This window comes from Euprymna scolopes, chromosome 34 (genome assembly GCF_053919585.1).
Source record: "Euprymna scolopes isolate OS-2025 chromosome 34, ASM5391958v1, whole genome shotgun sequence".
Lineage (NCBI taxonomy): Eukaryota > Metazoa > Mollusca > Cephalopoda > Sepiida > Sepiolidae > Euprymna > Euprymna scolopes.
In genome coordinates, this window is record NC_136515.1 from 58,089,134 (window position 1) to 58,101,753 (window position 12,620).

The following is a 12,620-nucleotide window of genomic DNA, read 5'->3' on the forward strand; positions in this document are numbered from 1 at the left end:
GTCAAGAGAATCGTTTCTGTTTTCATATCATAAGTTACGACGCTAAAACCAACAATATTTCATTAGATGAAAACATTTATAAAAGAAACTGCAGCAACTTTTTTACTACATTCTTTACGATTACTTTTTTTTTTTAATTAAAAAGTAAATGTTATGGTAAAGGTTTTTCAACATTAGTCTTTAACATCGTGAAAATGCGATAATAGGAAATTAACATTTTTTTTTCAAACAAAACTTTTTAATAAAACAAGGATGAAAATATGAAAAAAAAAAAAGCCGCTGCAGCTTTTTTTTTTTTTTCACCGAACAAAGCTTATAGTATTAATAATCCCAACATTTAGGTTTTAACAAATAATAAATTGCAGTTTTCCCATACAACTATCCTTGCATTTTCATTTTTTGTAATGTTAAAAACTAGATGTTAGTGTTGTTAATATTAGAAGTTTTGTTACAGTTAAAAAAAAAGAAGAAAAAAAAGTCGCCTCAGCTTTAAAATTTTCATCCTTATTTTATTAAAGAGTTTCATTCTTTGTAATTTTTTAAGGTTAAAAACTAATTTAAAAAAAAAACTTAATCACCTGCCCCCCCCTCGAAACTTGACCCAAGTGACATCTAGAGCATGAATAGTTTATTTTTTTTTTAAATTATAGAAATTATTCATCCAGTGCAATGCTGATAAAGAATATACAAACTTTGTGGGTCTTTGTTTTGTAGTTTTTGACTTTTAGCTGGACATACAAACATACATACCACTGATAGATTATGCCAAATCCGTCCTGGTCGAGATCTCATAGAAGTACAATTAAAAAAAAAAAAAAAAAAAAATGAGTCACTGTTAGTTAGGTCAAAAGCTATTTGAGGATAAAGATCAAGGCATGTCAGGTTTGACAGAATTCACCTAGATAATGCAGATTTCTTTGTCTATTTTGGCTTTACTATCAGTGGTTGAGATTGGACAGTAAATAAGAGCAGCATGGTCTGGCTTCTTCCATCTCAACCAGTCTCTGTGATCCAAAGGAGAAATATATTTGGTTACGAAGGGGCACATCTATCTGTTGATGGGGAGGACCTTCTTTCTTTATTGCTGAGAGATGTGGTCTATGAGAGTGCACAGACTAAAAGTCTTTGACAAAGATTGTCTTTGCAGCATTCTGCGTTGTCACCGTGGAGATCATGTTCTGGTTTTTACTCTCCGCAGAAGACTAAACCTACACCCTTTATCATCCGTCCTTCTTCAATGATGCCTCTGGTGGTTTGAATATACAGCTTGTTGACCTGAGGGAAAGTTCATTTGCAAGGCCCTCTCCCACTCCTCTCTGTCCGGCTGGCACGAATGTGTCAGTGGGCAGCTAAGAGCTGGGCAACAACAATTTAGGAGGATGATCTGGCTTTACTATTAGCCCCACGAGTATTTAGTCGCTGGTGTTGGAATTAGGAGTGGTCAGTCATTTCCTGCTGCGAGATGTGGCTTGAAGTTTTCGACAATGATCATCTTTGCAGCATTCTGTGTTGCTGTCGCAGAGATAATGTTCTAATTTCTACCATCCTACCGAAGACTAAACTTACGCCCCTTATCATCCGTCCTTCTTCAATGACGTCTCCAGAGGTTTGTACATGCAGCTCGTCGACCAGAATGAAGGGTTCATTCGCAAGGTCAACTCATCCCCCACCTCTGCCAGACAAACGTGCCAGTGGACAACTGAAAACATTACCGACAACAATTAACCCTTTATGACCTGAATTATGATGTAGATCAGGGGATCTCCAAACTATGACATGCAGGCCAAGATCGACCCACCAATGTTTTTTAGTCCAGCCTGCAGAGCTCTTATGGAAAACGTAAAATTATCCAGGAAAATTTTTTTAAATGAAAATGTGTGAAAATAGTGTGGTGGTTTTTTGGTTTTGTTTTGTGTTCAGAAAATGATTAAAAGAATGAGGTTTTGGAGAACCAATTTCCCTGAAAGGGAAGCAAAGCGGTAGAAAACACTTTCAGGTCATTTTTTTAAATATTTCATACAGTGTAGCTCTAAAAAGTCAATAATATGACCCCCTGGTCCGAAAACTTTGGAGACCTCTGATGTAGATGATTAAAAAAATATTTATTGTTAATTTTAGATGGTGGCATACTGAATGTCAGCGATAAACAGTTGCAATTTGGAGGTATCTGGCATCTACCCAGATACCAAACTAATATGTACAAGGCGTGTTTGAATCGATTCTCATTTTGTTTATGCCGTTATATTCATTTATTTATGACTGAACAAATTAGTCCAAGCAGGTCATAAAGTGTTAAGGACAACTTGGCAGTATTACCAGGCTCATAAGTAGTTGGTCTTCAGTGTTGGAATTGGGAATGGTTAACGGTTTCCTGTGACCTAACTCAGGATCTACAAAACTGAACTGTGGTAGTTGGAGACACAGTTTGTGTTCAGAAAGAAGCCAGATAAATCCAACCATAGCCGCTACAATTGCAAGTATATAAGTGTCAGGTGGACGATGATAAAGATTAAGACGATGGTTGAAACATGCAGAATTTGATTGTTTAAAAACTTGGCTCAACAAGTATTTGTTAACATTGTACTTTAAGACACCCACATCGTAGTCAGCTGGAAAGCAGCCCTGTGGGACTGTATTCCACAGACAAGTGATTCTTAAAAATAAACTGCTCAAAGGTCCACTTAACTCTAGGTACACAGAAAGGAAATTATTTACAATGGTTGTAGCTAGATGAGTTTCTGCTATGAAACTTGTATCGGGGTGAGGTGCGAATCAGAGATTGGAGCTCAGTCGAGCCTCTACCATAAAAATAACGGTTGAGTAGAGAAAGACTAGTAATGTTTTTTCTATGAGAAAGAGGCTGTAGGGAAGAGGACATTCCCCACTAGCATTATATATAGTTTTTTTTCTTGGAATCCTTTGAGATGAGTAATTTGTGTATTTATTGATTTACTAGCCTTCAGCCCGGCGTTGCCCGGGTATTTGGAAAAAAAAAAAAAAAAAAAAAAAAAAAAAAAAAGTAATTTTTTTTAACTTTGACCCCTAATATAACCCCTTAACATTTATTGTTTTGGGCTCAAATCAAGTTAAGTTAGATCCATGTCCAAGGAACCTATATCTAAAATTTCAAGTGTTTAGACCCCAAATTGTCGGAAGAGTTTAGTAGAGTTCTCAAAGGTCAAATCGTTGAACTTAGACCCCTTAACAGCCAAATTTCTGTCTGAAAACTGATCAAAGATTTTCCCAAATCTCAGTACCCTGTATATCAAATTTCGAGTCTTGTAGAGTTATTGTATAGGGAAATGTACACAGACAGACACGTTCACTTTTATAGATATATAGATTTGCAAACTGTTATCCTTATTTTCATAGTTGTTGTTTCATTACGATACGAATCCGACGATGGAAGACCAGATAAGAACGAAAACTTGGATTTATAACATCAAAAAATCCAACCTTGATCATCCTTCGGGGCCCGTGGATAGAAGCAATGAATCTCTACAGTAACAGATGAGCACTGTCTGAAGATACTGAGGATACAGTTAAGAGATTCAGCATTCCTATCCTGTCGCGGTTAATAACCACCTGAAGAAGGCCAGAGGATGAGTTGGACAAAATGTAGTAAAACAACAACAACTATAAAGATGAAAATAACAGTCTATAGATAAATAAATAAATATTCCCCTCTAGATTTCAAAGTCGGTTTTATACTTTGTCAAAGCAGGGAAGGATGTTCTGAGCAGCTCCTCCCTAGATGTGGGGTCCTAGATATGACCTTAAACTATATCCAGTGGTGAGGCCCTAGCTTGCGGGCTTTGGAGAGTGTGGAACCACCCTTTAATTGCCATTGCTCCCAGGTCCACTTTGACCCGGTGTGGTAGTACCTGTTAGGGTCCCAACTATGGGTTGAATAGAAACTGACTTGAAAACAAATATATTCTATTAAAAATTTTTTCTTCAAAATCTTTGGATTCGGCATTAAATAACCTGAAAAGGGTTGATATGCCGTAAAACAAAACCAACCAATCCTAGATGTGACAACAGTGCTGCATCTTAGGACATATTTGACTTTTATACAAGTTGAAGATGCATTCAGCTTATTCGCAGGAGTATTAAGTATAGTCCCCGCAAAACATCTATGAGAGGTGTTCCAAAAGTAATGTCTCCTATTTTTTCTTATTCCGCCCGATTGAATCAGAGGGGATTGCAAATTGCATTGTTATGATGACTGACCTTATGCATCCATGACCTGAAAGTTTCATCTCCTGATTGCAGATATTGACAGTGGGAGACTCTAAGAAGGCAACCCGTCATGGACGTGCATCAGAAGCAGAGATGCATCATTGAATTCTTGGCAAAAGTGAATTGAGAATGGTGGTGACTATGTAGAAAAATAAATTCTGGAACACAAAAGGTCACTCGTTTTAATGGTACTACTCCCATCTTTGTAGCTCCTCAATTTTGAGTTAAATAAATCCAATAAGTCTAAAAATGGATGTTAGTGGCTACAAGTAACAAAAAAGCCTAGGAAGTGGGGAATCATTTCCTAAGTGGCGTGAGGTTGAAAAGTCTGAATTCCCCCCCCTCTGTGATTTGTAGAAAAAAAAACATTCAAAATTGTTTTTTAATTAAAAAAAAAATAAATAAATAAAATTGCTTTTTTAATTAAAATTAAAAAAAAAAGAAGCCAAATTCTATTTGTGGGTGTTTGTTGCATATTTTTCAAGTTTTAACTGGACACACAGACATTTACATTTTATATAATAGATTTACAAAAAAAGCCAAAGTTTTACAATCTTACTGATGAGTAAATTATTTAAATTGCGATTATCTATATATATAAAAGCGAAAATGTATGTGTGTATGTATGCACGCTTTTCCTCGATGTCCACAAAAGGCTTCTTTCAGAGAAGCGCTTGCTCGGTTCACAACTTCTTAAAACTTTTTATATCATCTATAAATTGTAATATCTCAGAGTTACCCACGGAGCTCGCCTGTCTATTTAATTTTATTCACTTTCAAACGTTAATTATTCCACATTTCCCGCATCGGTACGCGTTACATTCGGTTTTCGGTATAAAAAAAGTGAAACTCGACTCTAATCACAGGCCGAAAGCCAGTTGTCTCAAGAGAGATAAGTAACGTTTGTCCAATGTCGACTTCGTCATATCAGATTGTAGCTTTCATTTTGCTCCTCCTAATAAACAGGGAGCGGGTTTTTAAAAACAAACAAACCGATTTATTCACCTCATTCAAAACTGTCCCGCACAAAATGCTTACTGCTGAATACCTATCACCGTCACGTCAATCAAAAACGCGCACCTGTTTTCTTTTAAACACTACTATTTTCCAACTGCGTGTCGTGAAGGCTTCGTTTTTTTTCGCATTTTCGGGGTTTTTTCACATACCCCGAAAAACACCCGGGCAACGCCGGGTACCCCTCGCTAGTAACTAATAAAATGAGAAAAACCGTTTGAAACAGGTAAATAACAAATGAAGTTTTGCATGAAAATAGTTGGTACAGAATAATATTTTATTCGTGTTGTTTGATGAAATTAAATCCTTACAATAAATTAAAAATATTTTCATAAAATGCTAAAATACAAGCAAAATAAAAAAAAATTCAAAACAGAAAAAAAGAAACAATAAAAAACTATTAAAAAAAAAAAACAGAATAAATAAAATTCCCCGCATTAAAAAGATAGTTTAATTAAAAAGCAAAAGAGAAACCTTTAAAAAGAAAAAAAATTTTTTTTTTCAATTCCATTTACAAATTATATACACCATTAAAAAAACTCAAACAAAAAACTGGTTACTGCAGTAGATTTATTAAGGCATCAAAGAATTTTCCTCGATCTTCGGTATTCATTTGCAAAACTGAAAATAAAATAAAAATGTGTTTTAGATTAAAATAATAAGGTTATAGTAAGCTAACATACATCCTAACTTCCAGAATAGTGCTACCGGAAGTGGTAACAAGGCAAATCAGTTCCTTCGCTTTTTTCTCTCACGCATATAACTTCTCTTGCGCATATACTTTTCTTTTTTTTAATGTTTTTCCAATCATTCTTTTCTTATTTAATAATCATTGAAAAGTTTTTTTGGTCTTATTTTAATTAAGAATTATTGAAATCAGTTTTTTTTTTTTTTTTTTTTTTTAAAGAATTATTAAAAACACTTTTTTAAATATTTAAAAACTATTTTGGGAATACTTTTTATGTTTGAAATTGCTATTTTGATTTCAATAATTTTATACTTTCATAAACATATTTATTATATAAATTCAAATAAAATACTTTTATTTTTACCCCCTTCCCCCAACTTTTATTTTTATAATTTCATAAATATATTTCTTATAAGATTTCAAATAAAATAAAATAAAAACTTATTTTTTAAATTTTGTTATCAAAAGTGCAAATAAAGACTAATTGTATTATTTTTATCTTTTTGTAATTTTGTTTATTTTTTATCGTCTATTTTTCGATAATGTCCTTTTCTTATATTTTATTTCAATAAATCGCATCACAATAAAAATACCGAACAATAAAAGTGAATATATATTATTCCTTGATTGGAATTTATTTTTGAGATGAGTATTATATATATTAATTTATTTTTATTTCGGACTATTATTCTCATCTTTATTAGTAGTTATTAGTTCCAGATGAGCATTGTCTGAAGATAGCGGTTTCAATCCCATCCAAAGCGTACCAGAGGTTTACTTAGGCAAAAATGTGGTGAGACGACAACAACTACGGATGGCAGTGATGGCTGAGAATGCAGTTAGGAGATTCGAAGTTCCTATCCGTTGCGGTTACCACCTGACGAAGGCCAGAGGAATAGTTGGCCGAAACGTTGTGAATAAACAAAACCAATAAAAAGATGAAAAACAACAACTAATAAAGATGAGAATAATAGTCCGAAATAAAAATAAATTAATATAAGAAAAGTGAAGGAACTGATTTATCTTGTCACTGCTTCCAGTAGCAGACACGACAGAAATTAGGAAGTACTTTAGTTGACTATATCAACTGTAAATAATATTTCTAAATAGTAGTGATGGGACGATTCTAATACAATTACCAATTTCGATTCTTTACATATCTCTAAATATTTAACTATATAGCTGTATTTTTTTCTCCGATTATCTTAGAAACACACACATTAAATGTGAAAACATTTTCCTAAATGTAAAAATACACTTGTTGGGAAAGATCTATCCCTTTTAGTTTCACTGGTGGTATAAAAATCGATAAATATTATTTTATCATTATTACCAGCAATGGAAGATTTTGCTTTAAACAAAATAAAATGAAAGAGACAACTAAAAGAATTGTTTTGGCATTGGAAAATTGGTACAAATTTTTTCCAATTCCGATACCTTCAAATATTCCGATATTTCCAATTCCTGATTCCGATTAATCATCCCAATACTATTAAATAGAACAATTAAAACGATTCTATTACAGCAAATGATTAAATACATAAAGCTAATTATTAAAACATTTCTATTAATGTAATATGCAAATGAGGTTACTCATTGAATGTAGATTTCGTTTGAATACAGTGTATATATAGAAATTATGTTGGAAAAAGTGTTTATAAATCCACTATTTGCCACTCTCCCACCGCAAGAGGATGTGAAACAAGGTCGGAAGGTGGGAAAATGGGCCAGCGTCCCAAGAAGAGAAGCACTCTGGCCCTGCAAAAATTTGTCTGAGTAGTCCTGTTGGCATTTCCTAGTGATGACGCCTCAGACAACAAGCGATAAACTTGCTCCTCCTGAAAGCTGGGTGACAAGGCCTGGGCGAGTGGACCTCCTAGGACTACACAGAACATTTTACATAAGTCTGACAGCAAAAAGGCGATCAAAATGACTCAGTTTCTGTCGGACTGATTGTCAAGGTCGGAACCTTGACTTACATGTACTACGAAAGTACGTTAACTATTTTCAGTATGAAAATTAATTTGTGAAACACTGTACCTTTTGTACATATTTATTAAATTGTGAACAAACAGACAGAAATACAAATTTATTATAATAGATTTTCTGTCGCATAAGCAAGTTTAATTTTGAATAAAGTTTCAGCTGAAACATGTATGCATATATGTAGCAAATATACTCTGTATATAATAAAAAGAGACTATTTAAAAACCAGAAAACTAGAGGGAATAGGATAAAACTATTTATAAATTTGAATTCAGCACACCCAAATTAGTAACCCCCACCCCCCAAAAAAAACCTATTCACATACTTGTCTCAGAAAAAGAATAATTTTTTTTGTAAAAAAAAAAAAAAAATGTAGAGAAATTTCAATACAGAGAAAGGGGTAGTTATCCCTTGCCTATCCTACTCTTAACTTTATGCATTTGAGTAATTTTAACACCCAGATATTTAACCACATTCATTTCAGCATACAAGAATAAAATTGTTGGGACGAATAATCTGAATCGAAAATGGAAATTTTCCAGGTATCGGAATCAAGGAAAATCTGAACCTAATTTCAGATTCCCAAAACAATTCTTTTTTTTTCTTTAAAAAAAACAAAAAAAAAACAACTTAATTGTCCATTGCTGGTACTAATGATAAAATAATACATACTGGCGGGACCTGTGGAAATTCTACAGGGAACTCATTCATACGTAATATATTGATGTTGGGATTCTGTAGATGTTCAGTGTAAATGGAGATGCTCTGATATTATTGTACCTATTTACTATGCCTCCCCACGGGACAGAGTTATACACCAGGGTCGTTTTTTAACATCGACAAAAAGTACAAAAATAAAAAATTGTCTTAGTCGTGAAGGACTGCTCCTCCACCGAAAGAGAACAAGAAATGGAAGTGCAGCATTTGAAGAACAGATACTACACTTTGATCAGGACGCCTGGTGTAGCCCGGTCATAAAGTATGCTTAAATATGATATTTTAATTCTTGCAGATTTCGTATATATTATTAAAGAGTTAATGTTCCATCGATTTTTATATATTATAAAGTTATGATTTCAAAAATAAAAAAAATATATCCATATGACTTGGGTGCATCAGCTTGAATCGAAACCAAAACCAAAACTAATGAAAAAAAAAAAAAATATATGTATATATAACTTGATTTCCTTCAGTTATAATCGAAACCAAAACGAAAACTTGTGAAGAATTCTTGGTAAAATTATTTATTACGAGAAATGGAAGTCCATAGATATTAAACAGAAGTCACTCGGATGTAAGCGTGGGTAATTTTAACACCCAGATATTTAACCACATTCATTTCAGCATACAAGAATAAAATTGTTGGGACGAATAATCTGAATCGAAAATGGAAATTTTCCAGATATCGGAATCAAGGAAAATCTGAACCTAATTTCAGATTCCCAAAACAATTCTTTTTTTTTTTTTATTCTTTTCAAAAAACTTAATTGTCCATTGCTGGTACTAATGATAAAATAATACATACTGGTGGGACACACAAAATAAATAAGACACACGTTATCCGATTATATAGATTGATTTTTAACTACACGTACAAATAAAATTTTTTAGATCATTATAACAAATTTCGCATTCAAGGTTTGTGCAGATTTTCAAGACCCATTTTCAAGAACTTTTTAAGGCCTTCTCCAGACAAAATTCAAGTTTTCAAATCAAAATTTGATATATAAACAATGATATAAACCAGAAAACTAATTGACAACAGGAAAAGTCATTTTCATTTATCTCTTGAAGTAGTTTTAAAGGTCACAGTTATTTACATGACTTTCTCTGACGTGCAGCAAAATTGGTCAACTATTTACAACTTAAGTTCACGACTACACTTCAGGAATTTTAAATCTTTTTTAGTTCTTGTTTAGTTTGAAGCATTTTTTTTTTTTAGCTTAGCAAGTTCAGTTTTTGCTTCACAGACGACTTTCTGAAAACATTTTATTTTTAATATTTAGACACAAATTTTTACCGGACATAAAGAATACGATTTTCAAGACATTTTCCATAATTTTAAGGATGTTTTTCAAGGTAATAATAGAAATAAGGACTTTTTAAGGCAAAAGTCAAAATTCAAGGACTTTTCAAGTCTGAGTGAACCCTGGCATTAAAAAAAAAAAAAAAAAGACTAAAATGCAACAGGCAAAAAATGACACAAGTAAAAAATCTAGATGAAAATCTCACAATGAGTTTATCAGAATATAAGATAGAATACATAAGGAAAAAAAAAAAATTAATTTTGTCAAATGGAAAAGAATATTATATACCCCCCCCCCCTGAAATTCTACTTTTCTAGATGATTTTAGAATCAGAATTGGTAATTGAATCAGAATCGGAGGAAAAATAGTAGAATCATTAGTTAATACTGCAACTAATTAGTTTTCCTGAAATATCTGCCCCCCCCCCCCCAATTCATTCCCTGCAAAATCATCTAAATCCAATTGACGTTAACATAGCTCTTTTCATTCAGAGGAAACTTCAGAGAAATGTCATCCTCCCAGGCATTGCCTCCTCTTTTCGATGTTGGTGTATTATATGTTCGTTTACTATAGTATCTTCCCAACCTAGAAAATTTTTTTTTGCTAGTATAAAATTAAAATGAAATTATTGATTAAAACAAGAGATATAGTATTTTTATTATTTATTTTAAATCCTTTGAGATGAGGCTTAATAATTTGTATTTCCATATTATATATATATATATATATATATATATATATTTTTTTTTTTAAAAAGAAATCCAGCAGAGTGCTCAATTAAAAGGAAAATCTGAAAAATAAGACAAACATCTAACAACTTTCTGTACACAATATATATATATATATATATATATATATATATATATATATATATATATATATAAAATACCATTTGGTATGGACTCTACAATAGAAGACCAAATAAGAACACAAAATTAGATTTATAAACCCATAAAATCCAACTTTGATTGCCCTTCAGGGCCCATGGCATAGTGGATAGAGGCGTTGAGTCTCTACGGTTCCAGGTGAGTATTGCCTGAAAACGTGTGGTTTCAATCCTACCCGAAAAGCAGGCCAGAGGATTAGTTGGCCAAAACTAACAACTCTGGAAGGCAGTAATTACTGGGGATACAGTTACAAGACTTAGCATTCCTATCCCGTCACGATTAATCACCTGAAGAAGGCCAGAGGATGAGTTGGCCGAAACAACAACTATGAAGATGAGGATAACAGTCTGCAAAATTAATTGATTATTCTGACTTATCTTTATCTTGGTTATAATTTTAACGTTTCAGTCAATGTAACCTCCAACTATCTACCCTTTAAACATATAAAAAATTTTTCAACTGATATAGCTTTCTAAGTTCAACATATACATTAATTGTATTAATATTATGAGGCTGTTATGACTTAACTGTATGGATCAAGTATTTTATTTGTAAGATGGAAAAGGTTCTTAAGCCTATAAATTGATTTCAGCCTGAAGTTCACATGTGACTTGTACATATCCTCACTGCTCTGTCTTAAGATGGCAGCTCACATGTGATATTTTGTTGTTCTTGCGTAAAGACACAATTGTTATCTCAGAGTTAAAGCAGGGGAGGCAACTCTGCTTTTACAGGAAAGAGTTATTTACCTTTGACCATGTTATTGTCCTAATGGGATTTTCTAATTATTATACCAACGTTTAATATTCTCATGGGGGAATTATGATTATTAACATAAAACTACAAACTGTCTAACTCTTTTTTTTTTTTTTTTCTTATCACTTATCAAGGTCCGAAGGCCACTCAAGGATAAGAATTAATGCATGTAAGGTGGTAATGTAAATTGGGTAAATTTTATTATTTATAGGTATGGCTCAACAACTCACTCACATTGAATTTGAAGGCTACCAAGTTGTATTCAACCAGGAAGCAGGCCAGCAGAACAGTGTTCCACAGAGGGGCAGTTCTGGGAAAGAAGCTTTGTTCATGGAATCTGAATGTAGATTTAGGCAGTTAGAGAGTAAGCGAAATTGCATATAGTTATTGTAGCTAATCAAGTATTTTTTTTTGTGAGTTTGGCAAGAGGGAACCATAGATTGGAATTCAGTCAAGCACTTGCCATGAAATCGGTAAATACAGACAACCTTTCTTTGCATTCACTTTCTTGTACAATATATTCTTTTCTACCTAAACCCGTTGTTTGAGTCTTTTCTTTATGACCCTTTCCTAGGGCCACAACAATTACCAAGTTCGAAAATATAAATCTGAAGAAGGTCGGAGGTTAGATCAACCAAAATGTTATGAACAACAACCACAAAGATGAGAATTGTAGTACATCACAAACTGACGACTGAAATTTATATAGATGGGAGGCTGACAGGTAATCGATTAAATATGTAAATATTAGGTAATGGATGACAAGGTATCCTTTGAATTTCTGGCTTGTTGATGTAAAAAGCCAAACACCATGATTGGTAAATGAACTGGAGACAGAAACGAGCACTTCATTATTCTAGAAAATGATACCTTGCAGGAATCAATATGCAATTGATCATAGAAATCACTATCAATACCCCCCCCTATCTGTACCTAAATGTAGATTTCATGAACAAAGTTTCTTTCTTAGAATTGCATGCCTGTGGAACTCTGTTCCGTTTTCCTGCTTTCCAACTGACT

At 33.0% G+C, this 12,620-nt stretch overlaps 1 protein-coding gene across 2 annotated transcripts in view; it reads right to left on the minus strand.

The window, feature by feature from the left end:
* Nucleotides 1-5,809: 5,809 nt before the first annotated feature.
* LOC145259276 (cell division control protein 45 homolog) overlaps nt 5,810-12,620 on the minus strand; it is an 88,519-nt gene continuing 81,708 nt past the window's right edge. For both annotated transcript variants that reach the window (XR_013864148.1, XM_080117116.1), the window contains one exon: nt 5,810-5,877. Coding sequence is in view for 1 of the 2 variants with exons in the window: in XM_080117116.1 (XP_079973242.1) it covers nt 5,813-5,877 (65 nt within the window). In the remaining variant the exon portion in view is untranslated. The remainder of the gene's footprint in view (nt 5,878-12,620) is intronic.